This window comes from Pleurodeles waltl, chromosome 2_2, assembly GCF_031143425.1.
Source record: "Pleurodeles waltl isolate 20211129_DDA chromosome 2_2, aPleWal1.hap1.20221129, whole genome shotgun sequence".
Taxonomy (NCBI): Eukaryota; Metazoa; Chordata; class Amphibia; order Caudata; family Salamandridae; genus Pleurodeles; species Pleurodeles waltl.
Window position 1 is genome coordinate 464,000,925 of NC_090439.1, and position 21,087 is coordinate 464,022,011.

At 39.6% G+C, this 21,087-nt stretch overlaps 1 protein-coding gene across 1 annotated transcript in view; it reads right to left on the minus strand.

The window, feature by feature from the left end:
- Positions 1-21,087, minus strand: part of ADGRE1 (adhesion G protein-coupled receptor E1) — a 675,746-nt gene that overhangs the window by 316,275 nt on the left and 338,384 nt on the right. The window contains exons 6-8 of the mRNA XM_069219187.1: positions 16,044-16,190; positions 10,369-10,515; positions 4,693-4,839 (exon numbers count right to left, since the gene is read on the minus strand). Coding sequence (XP_069075288.1) covers positions 4,693-4,839; positions 10,369-10,515; positions 16,044-16,190 — 441 coding nt within the window. The remainder of the gene's footprint in view (positions 1-4,692; positions 4,840-10,368; positions 10,516-16,043; positions 16,191-21,087) is intronic.

Consider the following 21,087-nt stretch of genomic DNA (forward strand, 5'->3'; position numbering starts at 1 on the left):
TGTTCAGTTATGTTCTCTGTCATCACATTTATGTCTGCTGTTTCCCATCCAGACAGTAGCCAGCTCTGAAGTCCATTGCTAGGATCATCTGTTTCTCAATTGCCATGGACAATATCATGTTTGTTACTATCCTGTTATTTTATGTATAATACATTTCTGATTTTGAGAGCAAACTACCACTTTCTTTCAAATCAATTAATGTTTCTACTTATATTTGTGTGGTTTGTTCACTATTATTTTATGTACCTTGACTGATGCACTTAATCTGGGTGTTTTAGGTGTGGTTTAATGAAACCGAATCAAGGAGAATTCCTCAGGAACTCCCCATTGTGTGAGTTCTGGATCTGATCAACCTTCATCAAAATGGTTTTAAAAAGGACAATCTGATTCCTGGTTCAGAGGGGGTGCTGTTCTATTGGTAGATCCCCAGTGAATGTGTGTGTATGTAACTGGGATTAATGAAGAAGATGCATACTTCTTTGCAGTTTCTTTTTTGGCCTGTCCATCCTGAAATAATCTTTTTACATGGCCCTGAAGAATAAACATGGGACATCTTCTAAATGGAGTCTTCAGCAGAGATTAGTTATCTGTAATGTGCTGGAGTGGGCCAACAGTCTGGGAATGGTCTTTAGGCATAAACGTGGTAAAAGGGCATTGTGAACCTTTGGGTGGGCCTTCCTTAGTGTATGACTGCAAAGGCAGTGTTCAGTCACCTGGTACCTTGAATTTAGCTCTGGTATATATTGTCCAGAACATCAGAACAAAAACCAGTTAAGACTGATATCTTGGCACCTGATGAAGAACACCTTGTTAGGCTCAGTAGGATACCTCAGGGAGGTCTTCCTGGGAAAGATCTCCAAGAGAGGGAATGGCCCTTAGGCATACACGCGGCAAAAAGGCACTCCAAACATAGGGGGTGGGCCTTCCTAATGTATGACTGCAAAGGCAGTATTTTGAAACATGCCTTAAAGAGTGTTCAGTCACCCGGTACCTTGAAATTAGCTCTGGTATACCTTGTCCAGGTCATCAGAACAAATTCTGCTGTAATACTGATATCTTGGTACCTGATGAAGAATCCTCTTCTTAGGCTCAGTAGGACACCTCAGGGAGGTCTTCCAGAGAAAGAGCTCCAAGAGAGCCAGTTGTATGGAAAATAAACACCAGGACATAAAAGGCCCATTTAAGTCCAAATAGGTTTATTAGCATTTAGAGTCATAAACATAAGCCATGTTGACGTCTGTAACATAAGACACTTTTTGACAAAACAAAATAAAAGAACCAACTTTCCCTCATTCATCCTCCACTGTGTGACTCTCTTCACTTACTGCCCACACCCTCTGCACCTGCCACCTTTGATATTGTTCCCAGTATAGCTTTAGTCATGTCCCTCCTCCATTTCCATTTCCAAGAATACACCTATTGGGGGCTTGAGTTGTCGAGTAATAGTTGGCTAGTTTGGAGGTATCTAGAATTTGTAATGCTTGCAGTCTCTTGGGGCATGTACATTTGTTATGATTGGCACTACAAAATTCAAGTAGGCAGCCGCATTATTTAGTAATGTCCCTTTCTTCACCTTTTGCACCTTTGGGAAGTGTTTTTCAGGCACAGAATCCACCACAGTCTCTGCAATGATTTTCGCTTTGATGGAGATTGTTGTAGTCCCCAAAGCACCAGGATCACCTTTTTGACCACCAATAGCAAATGGAATATGAGGCGACCCTGATTACTATGTAAGGGGTCTATGTCAATTGGTGGGTGTCCCAGAAATATTACTTCAGGGCTTTTGGTCAAGGTTGATCCAGTAATTAGTTCAGCATTTGTGGTTACCATTGTTCAAATGTTTGTCAATCTAGCACAAGGCCATAACACATAGTTCATCCCCTCTTCCCCGCATCCTCTCTGCTGGACAGTCTTAGGGTGGTCATCTCCCAAACATTTTGCCTCCAACTCCCTACTTTTCTAAATAAATTTTTGCTGACCTTAGGACTCTATGCACTTTACCATTACTAAGCACTTCTTATGCTCACTCCCTAAACATGGTAAAATTGGCCTACACCTGATTAGCATATTTATTTACTTATAAGTTCCTAGTAAAGTGATACATTATATACTCAGGGCTGGTAAATTGAATGGTACTAGTGGGCCTCCAGCACTTATTGTGGCGCCCATTAAGTATCCCTTTGTCACAGGTTAGCAATGTTCCACTCAACGTACAAAGGATATGGGGCTAGGTATAATAAACAATCAATACTCTTTTCGCTATAGAATTATCTTCCTCTGCCTCCGTAAACAGACTAGAGAAGATTCTGATGCCTAACCTCTTCGACTGAATATTTGGGGCCTGATGTTTATCCTGGCAGGTGGCTCATTGCTCCACAAGTGTGACAGAGAAAAGTACTCTGTTGCACTGACGGAAACACTGCCTGTCAGATTCAGAAATGTACATTACATCAGGGGACATTTCTAGCATTGGCAGGCACTACCAAACAAGATAGAGAAGCGGAATTTTCTTTCTAAAAATAAAACAAATAATGCCCTTCTTGCCATGTGAGTCGTCTCCCATGGCGAGGGGGGCATTGCTTTGTTTTTTTACTGTCATTTACCATCGGGGTTTGCCTGGCTGTGATGGACAATGAAAAACAGCTATATCTTACCTATGTAAACTGGGTGGGCAGACATACAGACAATTTCTGACAACCCACACTCCGTAGGGGCATGGGAGAAGTTCGACCACGGAAGAGATGGCATAGTCTCAGCCGTGGTCAAACTATGGCCTACCTGCATTTAAATTTGGCAGATGTATTGTAATGTTGGTAGCAAGCACACACTGTTGCGGTTGCAATGGAGTAAGCTTACTGCTAACATATAAATCAGGCCTTTGGTCTTGTATTGCATGGTCCATACTACATATTATCATTTCCCTTGCTTACCACTACTGTGAAGAATTCACTTACTCGACATAGCACTTTACACAAACAATACAGTTGAACTACAGATACATTCTTATAGGCACATGCCACTAAACTTCTAAAACAAAGATTATGCTGTTGCCACCTAGATAATTTCTTTAATTGAAAAATGGAGCTGTACCACTTCTCACTCCTTCTTAAAACTGAAGCCCACCTGGCTACTCTTGCCTGAATAGAGGTTAAGAGTAAGGAGTTAGTAGAGAGTTCACAAAGAGCCATAATATGTGTTGTTTTAGAAAGTGATGGTCCAGTAAGTGAAGCCATAAAAAGAAAAATTGTGAGCTTGCTGGTTTGAAAATTAAAAGTGTTGCATTGCTGAAAAATTGTCTTGCTTCAAGTTGTCCTCAGCACAGTTGCTTAGTTGTCTACAAGAAATTCAATAGAAAAGCCACCATCTGAGTTCATCTCTGTTTTAAATGTGGGCCTAATAGTTCCAACAGTACTGGTGTGAACAATTAAAGATCCCACCCTGTGATAGCAGATGCTTATTCTAAAAGATGCCTTAGAGCAACACTTGTTTTCTATGTAGAGTATCCCAAGTGAACTGCTCAAATAAATCAGCATCAGTATGTGCAATAGAACAACATGGCTTGATTGGTGCATTTCCAGCCAGAAAGACACTGCCCCATGAATCAGCACTGTTGTGAATTATGTAGACTTTGAGGTCATGACACTGAACTAGACCGCATGTGGCTAAGTAAAGGCGGAGCAGCAAAGGAACTGAGAGCTACGAGAGAGGAGTGATGAAGAATCTAGAGGACCAATAGAGAAGTAGAGAGATGGATATGAGCTAGAGAGGCAGAGGTAAGGATTCTGCAGAAATTAACATGGATGCAAGACAGAGGAAAGAAAAAGGAGAGAAAAAAGGAAAGAAGGCAAAACAAAAAACAAAGTGAGAAAAAATGAAAGCGGAAAAGAAGTCGAAAAAGAAAAAAGGAAGAAAGGAAAGAAAGAAAATTGAAGAATACAAAAAGTAAGAAGGAAAAAAGCAAAGGCAAAAATGAAACAAAAGAAAGCTAGACAAAAATAAAGAAAAGGGAAAAGGGAAAGAAAGCAAAAAAGAAAGAAAAGAAAGGAGGAAAGAGAAAAGAGAAAAGGAAAGAAAGAGAGAAGGAAGAAAAGAAGGTTCACAGTATAAAGTTCTTGTTTAATGCCAAACCTGAGAGGTAGAAGTGAAGTTAAAATTGTAGAAGAATATATGTTATCTTTTTTATCACACTTGGGGGAAAAGGACAAAGTAGGAACAGATTCAAATTAAGATAAGTTGAAATAGTAATCAAGGTGTGTAGGCTTCTTTATGAGACTATGAAGCAAATATATGTTATTCTTAAAATAAGTATCTTTTTTTCTAGGTATCTAAGACAAGTAAAAATTATGAGTTACAGCATTACAATATTACAAGGAAATATTAGTAGGTAACTAAGAAGAAAATGAGCAGGCTAAAAAAATGAAACTCAAGATTTTCAGTTCTTTTTTTTAATTGCTGGAGAAGAAATGGAGCATAGCAAGGTTACTGAATCCATTCTTCTTTTACTGACTTAACGAGTCGGTATGAATTGATCTATCCAACCTATGCAACTTTCCAGTTTACTCAATACTGTCTCTCTAATTACAATCAAAATTAAACTAAGATTTATAATCACTTCATTCAGACTCAGAATTTGCAAAAAAAAGACTCATTAAAAATTAAAAGCCTCCTTTACTATAGAGGAGAGATGATTACCTATACAGTTGAATGTCCCATTTATTTGTTTTCCTTCAGCAGAATTGATAAACCCCGGCATGCAGCTGCAGCTGTAACTTCCTACTGTGTTGGTGCAGGTGCTGTGAGGTCCACAGGCGGTGAGAGTCTGAACACATTCATCAATATCTACAAAATATTTGAAAACTTGTGAGAAAACAATAATTAAGGACCTGTCCTATCTCTTTATGTGTGCAGTCGTAAAGATACTACTAGTAAAATGCCTTTGTGAATAGAAAACAATTGTAAACTTACACAAAAGTGAATGGCCCCAATGTCTTGTCATCAACAACAGAACCCTGTCCAACATGAGGACAGGGGTCTGAAGTTTATTGAGTTTACGTAGCTCCAAAACTCTAAGGTAGTGATCTTTCAGTGTCTTGGAGTGACGTTACCTATGCAGTTGATGCCGACATTGTGTTGCTGTCCTGCAGGTAGAGATAAACCCCAGCACACACTTGCAGCTGTAACTTCCTGGTGTTTTTGTGCAGACGCTTTGAGGGCCACAAACTGCTGGTGTCTGAGCACATTCAACAACATGTATAAAGTAATTCAAATCAAACCAGGTCTTAGCAGCTAACAGGATCTCATCATGCATGCCATATATAAAATGATATTTTGTAGTTATTTATTTCAGAGTGGTCATGACTTCCTCAAAGTAAGCAGGCATGTGAAAGCCAAAAGTCACTTTGAAAAATAAAGGGCCTGGTTTAGATATTGATGGACGAGTTACTCCTTCACAATAGTGATGAATATCCCATCCGTTGAAATCTAGATCCTGTAGAATATAATGGGATTTAGATTTTGGCGGACCAGATATCTGTCACCATTGTGACGGAGTAACCCGTCTGCCAATATCTAAATCAGACCCAAAGTTTTTAGCTTACTACAATCAAAAGTATGCCCAGGGAGTGTAACACCCTTGGACAAAATAACCTCAATAGTACAAGGGTAACAGCATCATGTATTCCATAAAAATCTACGCTAGGTCGCAGTGAAAGTGATCTCAAGGACTATCTCTCCGTCTGTTAGACTGGATCATAAATAAAGGTAGTTCTAAATTATCAGAAATAATGTCCCTTATAGTCAATCTTTTATCCAATACTTACATGGAAAGGAGAGCCATTATGCTAAATCCAGTAAGCATGCTGTGGATCAAGCCAAAGACAACATAAGTATGTTTTTTCTACCCTTTCAAATTACCTTTTTCATTGATTTACTCAATTTCTCATTGTCTCAAACAATTGTTCAGTTATGTTCTCTGTCATCACATTTATGTCTGCTGTTTCCCATCCAGACAGTAGCCAGCTCTGAAGTCCATTGCTAGGATCATCTGTTTCTCAATTGCCATGGACAATATCATGTTTGTTACTATCCTGTTATTTTATGTATAATACATTTCTGATTTTGAGAGCAAACTACCACTTTCTTTCAAATCAATTAATGTTTCTACTTATATTTGTGTGGTTTGTTCACTATTATTTTATGTACCTTGACTGATGCACTTAATCTGGGTGTTTTAGGTGTGGTTTAATGAAACCGAGTCAAGGAGAATTCCTCAGAACCTCCCCATTGTGTGAGTTCTGGATCTGATCAACCTTCATCAAAATGGTTTTAAAAAGGACAATCTGATTCCTGGTTCAGAGGGGGTGCTGTTCTATCGGTAGATCCCCAGTGAATGTGTGTGTATGTAACTGGGATTAATGAAGAAGATGCATACTTCTTTGCAGTTTCTTTTTTGGCCTGTCCATCCTGAAATAATCTTTTTACATGGCCCTGAAGAATAAACATGGGACATCTTCTAAATGGAGTCTTCAGCAGAGATTAGTTATCTGTAATGTGCTGGAGTGGGCCAACAGTCTGGGAATGGTCTTTAGGCATAAACGTGGTAAAAGGGCATTCTGAACCTTTGGGTGGGCCTTCCTAGTGTATGACTGCAAAGGCAGTGTTCAGTCACCTGTTACCTTGAATTTTGCTCTGGTATACCTTGTCCAGGTCATCAGAACAAATTCTGCTGTAATACTGATATCTTGGTACCTGATGAAGAATCCTCTTCTTAGGCTCAGTAGGACACCTCAGGGAGGTCTTCCAGAGAAAGAGCTCCAAGAGAGCCAGTTGTATGGAAAATAAACACCAGAACATAAAAGGCCCATTTAAGTCCAAATAGGTTTATTAGCATTTAGAGTCATAAACATAAGCCATGTTGACGTCTGTAACATAAGACACTTTTTGACAAAACAAAATAAAAGAACCAACTTTCCCTCATTCATCCTCCACTGTGTGACTCTCTTCCCTTACTGCCCACACCCTCTGCACCTGCCACCTTTGATATTGTTCCCAGTATAGCTTTAGTCATGTCCCTCCTCCATTTCCATTTCCAAGAATACACCTATTGGGGGCTTGAGTTGTCGAGTAATAGTTGGCTAGTTTGGAGGTATCTAGAATTTGTAATGCTTGCAGTCTCTTGGGGCATGTACATTTGTTATGATTGGCACTACAAAATTCAAGTAGGCAGCCGCATTATTTAGTAATGTCCCTTTCTTCACCTTTTGCACCTTTGGGAAGTGTTTTTCAGGCACAGAATCCACCACAGTCTCTGCAATGATTTTCGCTTTGATGGAGATTGTTGTAGTCCCCAAAGCACCAGGATCACCTTTTTGACCACCAATAGCAAATGGAATATGAGGCGACCCTGATTACTATGTAAGGGGTCTATGTCAATTGGTGGGTGTCCCAGAAATATTACTTCAGGGCTTTTGGTCAAGGTTGATCCAGTAATTAGTTCAGCATTTGTGGTTACCATTGTTCAAATGTTTGTCAGTCTAGCACAAGGCCATAATAAATAGTTCATGCCCTCTTCCCCGTATCCTCTCTGCTGGACAGTCTTAGGGTGGTCATCCCCCAAACATTTTGCCTCCAACTCCCTATTTTTCTAAATTAATTTTTGCTGACCTTAGGACTCTATGCACTTTACCATTACTAAGCACTTCTTATGCTCACTCCCTAAACATGGTAAAATTGGCCTACACCTGATTAGCATATTTATTTACTTATAAGTTCCTAGTAAAGTGATACATTATATACTCAGGGCTGGTAAATTGAATGGTACTAGTGGGCCTCCAGCACTTATTGTGCCGCCCATTAAGTATCCCTTTGTCACAGGTTAGCAATGTTCCACTCAACGTACAAAGGATATGGGGCTAGGTATAATAAACAATCAATACTCTTTTCGCTATAGAATTATCTTCCTCTGCCTCCGTAAAAAGACTAGAGAAGATTCTGATGCCTAACCTCTTCAACTGAATATTTGGGGCCTGATGTTTATCCTGGCAGGTGGCTCATTGCTCCACAAGTGTGACAGAGAAAAGTACTCTGTTGCACTGACGGAAACACTGCCTGTCAGATTCAGAAATGTACATTACGTCAGGGGACATTTCTAGCATTGGCAGGCACTACCAAACAAGATAGAGAAGCGGAATTTTCTTTCTAAAAATAAAACAAATAATGCCCTTCTTGCCATGTGAGTCGTCTCCCATGGCGAGGGGGGCATTGCTTTGTTTTTTTACTGTCATTTACCATCGGGGTTTGCCTGGCTGTGATGGACAATGAAAAACAGCTATATCTTACCTATGTAAACTGGGTGGGCAGACATACAGACAATTTCTGACAACCCACACTCTGTAGGGGCATGGGAGAAGTTCGACCACGGAAGAGATGGCATAGTCTCAGCCGTGGTCAAACTATGGCCTACCTGCATTTAAATTTGGCAGATGTATTGTAATGTTGGTAGCAAGCACACACTGTTGCGGTTGCAATGGAGTAAGCTTACTGCTAACATATAAATCAGGCCTTTGGTCTTGTATTGCATGGTCCATACTACATATTATCATTTCCCTTGCTTACCACTACTGTGAAGAATTCACTTACTCGACATAGCACTTTACACAAACAATACAGTTGAACTACAGATACATTCTTATAGGCACATGCCACTAAACTTCTAAAACAAAGATTATGCTGTTGCCACCTAGATAATTTCTTTAATTGAAAAATGGAGCTGTACCACTTCTCACTCCTTCTTAAAACTGAAGCCCACCTGGCTACTCTTGCCTGAATAGAGGTGAGGAGTAAGGAGTTAGTAGAGAGTTCACAAAGAGCCATAATACGTGTTGTTTTAGAAAGTGATGGTCCAGTAAGTGAAGCCATAAAAAGAAAAATTGTGAGCTTGCTGGTTTGAAAATTAAAAGTGTTGCATTGCTGAAAAATTGTCTTGCTTCAAGTTGTCCTCAGCACAGTTGCTTAGTTGTCTACAAGAAATTCAATAGAAAAGCCACCATCTGAGTTCATCTCTGTTTTAAATGTGGGCCTAATAGTTCCAACAGTACTGGTGTGAACAATTAAAGATCCCACCCTGTGATAGCAGATGCTTATTCTAAAAGATGCCTTAGAGCAACACTTGTTTTCTATGTAGAGTATCCCAAGTGAACTGCTCAAATAAATCAGCATCAGTATGTGCAATAGAACAACATGGCTCGATTGGTGCATTTCCAGCCAGAAAGACACTGCCCCATGAATCAGCACTGTTGTGAATTATGTAGACATTGAGGTCATGACACTGAACTAGACCGCATGTGGCTAAGTAAAGGCGGAGCAGCAAAGGAATTGAGAGCTACGAGAGAGGAGTGATGAAGAATCTAGAGGACCAATAGAGAAGTAGAGAGATGGATATGAGCTAGAGAGGCAGAGGTAAGGATTCTGCAGAAATTAACATGGATGCAAGACAGAGGAAAGAAAAAGGAGAGAAAAAAGGAAAGAAGGCAAAACAAAAAACAAAGTGAGAAAAAATGAAAGCGGAAAAGAAGTCGAAAAAGAAAAAAGGAAGAAAGGAAAGAAAGAAAATTGAAGAATACAAAAAGTAAGAAGGAAAAAAGCAAAGGCAAAAATGAAACAAAAGAAAGCTAGACAAAAATAAAGAAAAGGGAAAAGGGAAAGAAAGCAAAAAAGAAAGAAAAGAAAGGAGGAAAGAGAAAAGGAAAGAAAGAGAGAAGGAAGAAAAGAAGGTTCACAGTATAAAGTTCTTGTTTAATGCCAAACCTGAGAGGTAGAAGTGAAGTTAAAATTGTAGAAGAATATATGTTATCTTTTTTATCACACTTGGGGGAAAAGGACAAAGTAGGAACAGATTCAAATTAAGATAAGTTGAAATAGTAATCAAGGTGTGTAGGCTTCTTTATGAGACTATGAAGCAAATATATGTTATTCTTAAAATAAGTATCTTTTTTTCTAGGTATCTAAGACAAGTAAAAATTATGAGTTACAGCATTACAATATTACAAGGAAATATTAGTAGGTAACTAAGAAGAAAATGAGCAGGCTAAAAAAATGAAACTCAAGATTTTCAGTTCTTTTTTTTAATTGCTGGAGAAGAAATGGAGCATAGCAAGGTTACTGAATCCATTCTTCTTTTACTGACTTAACGAGTCGGTATGAATTGATCTATCCAACCTATGCAACTTTCCAGTTTACTCAATACTGTCTCTCTAATTACAATCAAAATTAAACTAAGATTTATAATCACTTCATTCAGACTCAGAATTTGCAAAAAAAAGACTCATTAAAAATTAAAAGCCTCCTTTACTATAGAGGAGAGATGATTACCTATACAGTTGAATGTCCCATTTATTTGTTTTCCTTCAGCAGAATTGATAAACCCCGGCATGCAGCTGCAGCTGTAACTTCCTACTGTGTTGGTGCAGGTGCTGTGAGGTCCACAGGCGGTGAGAGTCTGAACACATTCATCAATATCTACAAAATATTTGAAAACTTGTGAGAAAACAATAATTAAGGACCTGTCCTATCTCTTTATGTGTGCAGTCGTAAAGATACTACTAGTAAAATGCCTTTGTGAATAGAAAACAATTGTAAACTTACACAAAAGTGAATGGCCCCAATGTCTTGTCATCAACAACAGAACCCTGTCCAACATGAGGACAGGGGTCTGAAGTTTATTGAGTTTACGTAGCTCCAAAACTCTAAGGTAGTGATCTTTCAGTGTCTTGGAGTGACGTTACCTATGCAGTTGATGCCGACATTGTGTTGCTGTCCTGCAGGTAGAGATAAACCCCAGCACACACTTGCAGCTGTAACTTCCTGGTGTTTTTGTGCAGACGCTTTGAGGGCCACAAACTGCTGGTGTCTGAGCACATTCAACAACATGTATAAAGTAATTCAAATCAAACCAGGTCTTAGCAGCTAACAGGATCTCATCATGCATGCCATATATAAAATGATATTTTGTAGTTATTTATTTCAGAGTGGTCATGACTTCCTCAAAGTAAGCAGGCATGTGAAAGCCAAAAGTCACTTTGAAAAATAAAGGGCCTGGTTTAGATATTGATGGACGAGTTACTCCTTCACAATAGTGATGAATATCCCATCCGTTGAAATCTAGATCCTGTAGAATATAATGGGATTTAGATTTTGGCGGACCAGATATCTGTCACCATTGTGACGGAGTAACCCGTCTGCCAATATCTAAATCAGACCCAAAGTTTTTAGCTTACTACAATCAAAAGTATGCACAGGGAGTGTAACACCCTTGGACAAAATAACCTCAATAGTACAAGGGTAACAGCATCATGTATTCCATAAAAATCTACGCTAGGTCGCAGTGAAAGTGATCTCAAGGACTATCTCTCCGTCTGTTAGACTGGATCATAAATAAAGGTAGTTCTAAATTATCAGAAATAATGTCCCTTATAGTCAATCTTTTATCCAATACTTACATGGAAAGGAGAGCCATTATGCTAAATCCAGTAAGCATGCTGTGGATCAAGCCAAAGACAACATAAGTATGTTTTTTCTACCCTTTCAAATTACCTTTTTCATTGATTTACTCAATTTCTCATTGTCTCAAACAATTGTTCAGTTATGTTCTCTGTCATCACATTTATGTCTGCTGTTTCCCATCCAGACAGTAGCCAGCTCTGAAGTCCATTGCTAGGATCATCTGTTTCTCAATTGCCATGGACAATATCATGTTTGTTACTATCCTGTTATTTTATGTATTCTGATTTTGAGAGCAAACTACCACTTTCTTTCAAATCAATTAATGTTTCTACTTATATTTGTGTGGTTTGTTCACTATTATTTTATGTACCTTGACTGATGCACTTAATCTGGGTGTTTTAGGTGTGGTTTAATGAAACCGAGTCAAGGAGAATTCCTCAGAACCTCCCCATTGTGTGAGTTCTGGATCTGATCAACCTTCATCAAAATGGTTTTAAAAAGGACAATCTGATTCCTGGTTCAGAGGGGGTGCTGTTCTATCGGTAGATCCCCAGTGAATGTGTGTGTATGTAACTGGGATTAATGAAGAAGATGCATACTTCTTTGCAGTTTCTTTTTTGGCCTGTCCATCCTGAAATAATCTTTTTACATGGCCCTGAAGAATAAACATGGGACATCTTCTAAATGGAGTCTTCAGCAGAGATTAGTTATCTGTAATGTGCTGGAGTGGGCCAACAGTCTGGGAATGGTCTTTAGGCATAAACGTGGTAAAAGGGCATTCTGAACCTTTGGGTGGGCCTTCCTAGTGTATGACTGCAAAGGCAGTGTTCAGTCACCTGTTACCTTGAATTTTGCTCTGGTATACCTTGTCCAGGTCATCAGAACAAATTCTGCTGTAATACTGATATCTTGGTACCTGATGAAGAATCCTCTTCTTAGGCTCAGTAGGACACCTCAGGGAGGTCTTCCAGAGAAAGAGCTCCAAGAGAGCCAGTTGTATGGAAAATAAACACCAGAACATAAAAGGCCCATTTAAGTCCAAATAGGTTTATTAGCATTTAGAGTCATAAACATAAGCCATGTTGACGTCTGTAACATAAGACACTTTTTGACAAAACAAAATAAAAGAACCAACTTTCCCTCATTCATCCTCCACTGTGTGACTCTCTTCCCTTACTGCCCACACCCTCTGCACCTGCCACCTTTGATATTGTTCCCAGTATAGCTTTAGTCATGTCCCTCCTCCATTTCCATTTCCAAGAATACACCTATTGGGGGCTTGAGTTGTCGAGTAATAGTTGGCTAGTTTGGAGGTATCTAGAATTTGTAATGCTTGCAGTCTCTTGGGGCATGTACATTTGTTATGATTGGCACTACAAAATTCAAGTAGGCAGCCGCATTATTTAGTAATGTCCCTTTCTTCACCTTTTGCACCTTTGGGAAGTGTTTTTCAGGCACAGAATCCACCACAGTCTCTGCAATGATTTTCGCTTTGATGGAGATTGTTGTAGTCCCCAAAGCACCAGGATCACCTTTTTGACCACCAATAGCAAATGGAATATGAGGCGACCCTGATTACTATGTAAGGGGTCTATGTCAATTGGTGGGTGTCCCAGAAATATTACTTCAGGGCTTTTGGTCAAGGTTGATCCAGTAATTAGTTCAGCATTTGTGGTTACCATTGTTCAAATGTTTGTCAGTCTAGCACAAGGCCATAACAAATAGTTCATGCCCTCTTCCCCGTATCCTCTCTGCTGGACAGTCTTAGGGTGGTCATCTCCCAAACATTTTGCCTCCAACTCCCTATTTTTCTAAATTAATTTTTGCTGACCTTAGGACTCTATGCACTTTACCATTACTAAGCACTTCTTATGCTCACTCCCTAAACATGGTAAAATTGGCCTACACCTGATTAGCATATTTATTTACTTATAAGTTCCTAGTAAAGTGATACATTATATACTCAGGGCTGGTAAATTGAATGGTACTAGTGGGCCTCCAGCACTTATTGTGCCGCCCATTAAGTATCCCTTTGTCACAGGTTAGCAATGTTCCACTCAACGTACAAAGGATATGGGGCTAGGTATAATAAACAATCAATACTCTTTTCGCTATAGAATTATCTTCCTCTGCCTCCGTAAAAAGACTAGAGAAGATTCTGATGCCTAACCTCTTCAACTGAATATTTGGGGCCTGATGTTTATCCTGGCAGGTGGCTCATTGCTCCACAAGTGTGACAGAGAAAAGTACTCTGTTGCACTGACGGAAACACTGCCTGTCAGATTCAGAAATGTACATTACGTCAGGGGACATTTCTAGCATTGGCAGGCACTACCAAACAAGATAGAGAAGCGGAATTTTCTTTCTAAAAATAAAACAAATAATGCCCTTCTTGCCATGTGAGTCGTCTCCCATGGCGAGGGGGGCATTGCTTTGTTTTTTTACTGTCATTTACCATCGGGGTTTGCCTGGCTGTGATGGACAATGAAAAACAGCTATATCTTACCTATGTAAACTGGGTGGGCAGACATACAGACAATTTCTGACAACCCACACTCTGTAGGGGCATGGGAGAAGTTCGACCACGGAAGAGATGGCATAGTCTCAGCCGTGGTCAAACTATGGCCTACCTGCATTTAAATTTGGCAGATGTATTGTAATGTTGGTAGCAAGCACACACTGTTGCGGTTGCAATGGAGTAAGCTTACTGCTAACATATAAATCAGGCCTTTGGTCTTGTATTGCATGGTCCATACTACATATTATCATTTCCCTTGCTTACCACTACTGTGAAGAATTCACTTACTCGACATAGCACTTTACACAAACAATACAGTTGAACTACAGATACATTCTTATAGGCACATGCCACTAAACTTCTAAAACAAAGATTATGCTGTTGCCACCTAGATAATTTCTTTAATTGAAAAATGGAGCTGTACCACTTCTCACTCCTTCTTAAAACTGAAGCCCACCTGGCTACTCTTGCCTGAATAGAGGTGAGGAGTAAGGAGTTAGTAGAGAGTTCACAAAGAGCCATAATACGTGTTGTTTTAGAAAGTGATGGTCCAGTAAGTGAAGCCATAAAAAGAAAAATTGTGAGCTTGCTGGTTTGAAAATTAAAAGTGTTGCATTGCTGAAAAATTGTCTTGCTTCAAGTTGTCCTCAGCACAGTTGCTTAGTTGTCTACAAGAAATTCAATAGAAAAGCCACCATCTGAGTTCATCTCTGTTTTAAATGTGGGCCTAATAGTTCCAACAGTACTGGTGTGAACAATTAAAGATCCCACCCTGTGATAGCAGATGCTTATTCTAAAAGATGCCTTAGAGCAACACTTGTTTTCTATGTAGAGTATCCCAAGTGAACTGCTCAAATAAATCAGCATCAGTATGTGCAATAGAACAACATGGCTCGATTGGTGCATTTCCAGCCAGAAAGACACTGCCCCATGAATCAGCACTGTTGTGAATTATGTAGACATTGAGGTCATGACACTGAACTAGACCGCATGTGGCTAAGTAAAGGCGGAGCAGCAAAGGAATTGAGAGCTACGAGAGAGGAGTGATGAAGAATCTAGAGGACCAATAGAGAAGTAGAGAGATGGATATGAGCTAGAGAGGCAGAGGTAAGGATTCTGCAGAAATTAACATGGATGCAAGACAGAGGAAAGAAAAAGGAGAGAAAAAAGGAAAGAAGGCAAAACAAAAAACAAAGTGAGAAAAAATGAAAGCAGAAAAGAAGTCGAAAAAGAAAAAAGGAAGAAAGGAAAGAAAGAAAATTGAAGAATACAAAAAGTAAGAAGGAAAAAAGCAAAAGCAAAAATGAAACAAAAGAAAGCTAGACAAAAATAAAGAAAAGGGAAAAGGGAAAGAAAGCAAAAAAGAAAGAAAAGAAAGGAGGAAAGAGAAAAGAGAAAAGGAAAGAAAGAGAGAAGGAAGAAAAGAAGGTTCACAGTATAAAGGTCTTGTTTAATGCCAAACCTGAGTGGTAGAAGTGAAGTTAAAATTGTAGAAGAATATATGTTATCTTTTTTATCACACTTGGGGAAGAAGGACAAAGTAGGAACAGGATCAAATTAAGATAAGTTGAAATAGTAATCAAGGTGTGTAGGCTTCTTTATGAGACTATGAAGGAAATATATGTTATTCTTAAAATAAGTATATTTTTTTCTAGGTATCTAAGAAAGGAAAAAATATTGAGTTATAGCATTACAATGTTACAAGGAAAAATTAGTAGGAAACTAAGAAGAAAATGAGAAGGCTAAAAAAACGAAACTCAAGATTTTCAGTTCTTTTTTTTAATTGCTGGAGAAGAAATGGAGCATAGCAATGTTACTGAATCCATTCTTTTTTTACTGTCTTAACGAGTCGGTATGAATTGATCTATCCAACCTATGCAACACTCCAGTTTACTCAATACTGTCTCTCTAATTACAATCAAAATTAAACTAAGATTTATAATCACTTCATTCAGACTCAGAATTTGCAAAAAAAAGACTCATTAAAAATTAAAAGCCTCCTTTACTATAGATGAGAGATGATTACCTATACAGTTGAATGTCCCATTTATTTGTTTTCCTTCAGCAGAATTGATAAACCCCGGCATGCAGCTGCAGCTGTAACTTCCTACTGTGTTGGTGCAGGTGCTGTGAGGTCCACAGGCGGTGAGAGTCTGAACACATTCATCAATATCTACAAAATATTTGAAATTTAGTGAGAAAACAATAATTAAGTACCTGTCCTATCTCTTTATTTGTGCAGTCGTAAAGATACTACTAGTAAAATGCCTTTGTGAATAGAAAACAATTGTAAACTTACACAAAAGTGAATGGCCCCAATGTCTTGTCATCAACAACAGAACCCTGGCCAACATGAGGACAGGGTTCTGAAGTTTATTGAGTTTACATAGCTCCAAAACTCTAAGGTAGTGATCTTTCAGTGTCTTGGAGTGACGTTACCTATGCAGTTGATGCCGACATTGTGTTGCTGTCCTGCAGGTAGAGATAAACCCCAGCACACACTTGCAGCTGTAACTTCCTGGTGTATTTGTGCAGACACTGTGAGGGCCACAAACTGCTGGTGTCTGAGCACATTCAACAACATGTATAAAGCAATTCAAATCCAACCAGGTCTTAGCAGCTAACAGGATCTCATCATGCATGCCATATATAAAATGATATTTTGTAGTTATTTATTTCAGAGTGGTCATGACTTCCTCAAAGTAAGCAGGCACCTGAAAGCCAAACGTCACTTTGAAAAATAAAGGGCCTGGTTTAGATATTGATGGACGAGTTACTCCTTCACAATAGTGATGAATATCCCATCCGTTGAAATCTAGATCCTGTAGAATATAATGGGATTTAGATTTTGGCAGACCAGATATCTGTCACCATTGTGACGGAGTAACCTGTCTGCCAATATCTAAATCAGACCTAAAGTTTTTAGTTTACTACAATCCAAAGTATGCCCAGGGAGTGTAACACCCTTGGACAAAATAACCTCAAGGGTAACAGCATCATGTATTCCATAAAAATCTACGCCTCATCATCCTAGGTCGCAGTGAAAGTAATCTCAAGGACTATCTCTCCGTCTGTTAGACTGGATCACAAATAAAGGTAGTTCTAAATTATCAGAAATAATGTCCCTTATAGTCAATCTTTTATCCAATACTTACATGGAAAGGAGAGCCATTATGCTAAATCCAGTAAGCATGCTGTTGATCAAGCCAAAGACAACATAAGTATGTTTTTTCTACCCTTTTAAATTACCTTTTTCATTGATTCACTCAATTTCTCATTGTTTCAAACAATTGTTTAGTTATGTTCTCTGTCATCACATTTATGTCTGCTGTTTCCTATCCAGACAGTAGCCAGATCTGAAGTCCATTGCTAGGATCATCTGTTTCTCAATTGCCATGGACAATATCATGTTTGTTACTATCCTGTTATTTTATGTATAATACATTTATGATTTTGAGAGCAAACTAACACTTTCTTTCAAATCAATTCAAATTAATGTTTCTACTTATATTTGTGTGGTTTCTTCACTATTACTTTGAAGTTTCTTTTTTGGCCTGTCCATCCTGAAATAATCTTATTACATGGCCCTGAAGACTAAACATGGGACATCTACTAAATGGAGTCTTCAGCAGACATTAGTTATCTATAATGTGCTGGAGTGGGCCAACAGTCTGAGAATGGTCTTTAGGCATAAACGTGGTAAAAGGGCATTCTGAACCTTTGGGTGGGCCTTCCTAGTATATGACTGCAAAGGCAGTGTTCAGTCACCTGGTACCTTGAATTTAGCTCTGGTAAATATTGTCCAGAACATCAGAACAAACACTAGTTAAGACTGATATCTTGGTATCTGATGAAGAATCACCTTGTTAGGCTCAGTAGGATACCTCAGGGAGGTCTTCCTGGGAACGATCTCCAAGAGAGGGAGTGGCCATTAGGCATACACACGGCAAAAGGGCACTCCGAACATAGGGGGTGGGCCTTCCTAATGTATGACTGCAAAGGCAGTATTTTGAAACATGCCTTAAAGAGTGTTCAGTCACCTGGTACCTTGAAATTAGCTCTGGTATATCTTGTCCAGGTCATCAGAACAAATTCTACTGTAATACTGATATCTTGGTCCCTGATGAAGAATCTTCTTCTTAGGCTCAGTAGGACACCTCAGGGAGGTCTTCCAGAGAAAGAGCTCCAAGAGAACCAGTTGTATGAAAAGAAACACCAGAACATAAAAGGCCCATTTAAGTCCAAATAGGTTTATTAGCATTTAGAGTCATAAACATAAGCCATGTTGACGTCTGTAACATAAGACACTTTTTGACAAAACAAAATAAAAGAACTGACTTTCTCTTATTCATCCTCCACTGTGTGACTCTCTTCCCTTACTGCCCACACCCTCTGCACCTGCCACCTTTCATATTGTTCGCAGTATAGCTTTAGACATGTCCCTCCTCCATTTCCATTTCCGAGAATACACCTATTGGGGGCTTGAGTTGTTGAGTAATAGTTGGCTAGTTTTGAGGTATCTAGAATTTTTAATGCTTGCAGTCTCTTGGGGCATGTACATTTGTTATAATTGGCACTAAAAAATTCAAGTAGGCAGCTGCATTGTTTAGTAATGTCCCTTTCTTCACCTTTTGCAGCTTTGGGAAGTGTTTTTCATACACAGAATCCACCACAGTCTCTCCAATCATTTTCGCTTTGATGGAGATTGTTGTAGTCCCCAAAGTACCAGGATCACCTTTTTGACCACCAATAGCAAATGGAATATGAGGCGACCCTGATTACTATGTAAGGGGTCTATGTCAGTTGGTGGGTGTCCCAGCAATATTACTTCAGGGCTTTTGGTCAAGGTTGATCCAGTAATTAGTTCAGCATTTGTGGATACCATTGTTCAAATGTTTGTCAGTCTAGCACAAGGCCATAACACATAGTTCATCCCCTCTTCCCCGCATCCTCTCTGCTGGACAGTCTTAGGGTGGTCATCTCCCAAACATTTTGCCTCCAACTCCCTATTTTTCTAAATTATTTTTTTCTGACCTTAGGGCTCTATGCACTTTTCCATTACTAAGCACTGCTTATGCTCACTCCCTAAACATGATAAAATTGGCCTACACCTGATTAGCATATTTATTTACTTATCAGTCCCTAGTAAAGTGATACATTATATACTCAGGGCTGGTAAATTAAATGGTACTAGTGGGCCTCCAGCACTTAGTGTGCCGCCCTTTAAGTATCCCTTTGTCATAGGTTAGCCATTGAAGCCTGTATGCAGTTTTAAACTGCCAATTCAAGTTGACAAAATAGATCCTTTGCCAAGCCTTAACCACTCCTTTTAATCCATATAAGAAACTCCTATCATAGGTCCTAGGAGGCCCATAAGGCAGGGTGCATTATAATTAAAAGGCTTGACATGTACATTTAAGTTTTGCATGTCCTGCTATTGAAAACTGCTAAATTAGGTTTTCACTACTGTGAGGCCTAACGTTCCCACAGGATAATGTTGAGTTGCCTTATTACATTTAATAAGTGCGAACTTTGGATTAAGAGCAGGTAGGAAGTTTGTCTGGTGTCTAAAACATAGAATTTAAAATCCTATTTAAAGGTAAAGTAGGATTTTAAGTCACAATTTTGAAAATGCTACTTTTAGAAAGTTGGCATTTTCCTGGCTTGGCTATTTTGTGCCTGCAGCCTATTCCTGGGTCACTTGAGTGGATGTAGTTGGCAGTTGGATGTTGTTTATTCCTCCCAGACATCCACACAACAAAGGTATTAGGTGTGCCTGGATGGACCATCACCTGCAGGATGGTGGGGGCAGAACTGGGCACAGCCACACTTACAGATCATTAGGCTGCTTCCTGCCATCATGCAAAGGACTTTACACTACCTCGTTGTGCCTGTAGTCGGGCTAGAGCCAGGGCAGGGGAGGTAGAAAATTCCTAGCACTTCAAAGGGAAATCTCTAGAAACGTCTTCTACTTCAAAGAGGTACCAACAGGACCCTCATACCCACTCTTCAGTTCACTTTCTAAACCTACAGAATTACTCTCAGAGGACTACCTGCTGCTGTGACTTGCTGTGTGCCTCAGAAGACTGCGTTGCTGCACCTGGAAGGACTGCTCTACTGACTGAAGCCTGTCTTAACTTCTTGAACCTTTGCAGGCCTGCCCTGCTGTTTGAGCTCTGTTCCAACTCTTGAACCCAGGACTATCAGAGTAACTTCAAGGGCTAGTGGGATGGCCTCCTGATCAGAGCCTCAGGGATAGAAACAACTCCAACCATTGTTAACTCACACCTGGACTCAGCCTGAGTGAGTCCCAATCCTCCAAGTGGTGCCTCACTAATGCTAGTCCCTAGCAAGTGGTGCAAAAGGTGCTCAGATAACCCATATCCAAAACCTGGGAATTAGAAAATCTGTGGCTCAAAAGTGCTCTGGGAATCAAGAGGAGACGGGGACCTACCTGCTCATCAACCCTCCCAAGGTCAATTGGCCTAACTTCGTGACAGCTTCCACTATGTTCTTCTACACAGCAGCAAATCCTGTTGAGCGGTCCTTTGCAGAATGGCTATCTGGCCTCACAAAGCCCTCATCGGCTACAGCTTGCAGCTTCATTCCCCTGGAAATGTTCAATTTCCAATAAAAAGATTAAGGGCCTGATTTCTGAAACGTTAGCGCTGCCTCTATATCATTTTGTGACGCAAAAGCAGCGCAAACTTACAAAATATAGATATATTTTGTAAGTTTGCACCACTTTTACGTCAAACAATGACGTTAAGGCAGTGCTAACTTTTCATAAATAAGGCCCTAAGTACGAACGTAGAAATCCTCACTGCTACTTTTTCTGGTGGCTCCCCGACAATGACACCTCCTCCTTGAATACACCCTGCCAGTAGCCTTGTCCAGTTGAACTTTACCATCTCAGATATTTAATCTAAGTCTGAAGGGAAGTGCTGACCGGGCCCAATCAACCTTTGTACTTGAGCCGCGATCCATCATGGTCAGTCATATTTTTTTACTTGGACTCAGTCTAAAGAGCCTTGATGTCTGTTGTTGGCATATTCAGCTTTTAGGTGCTA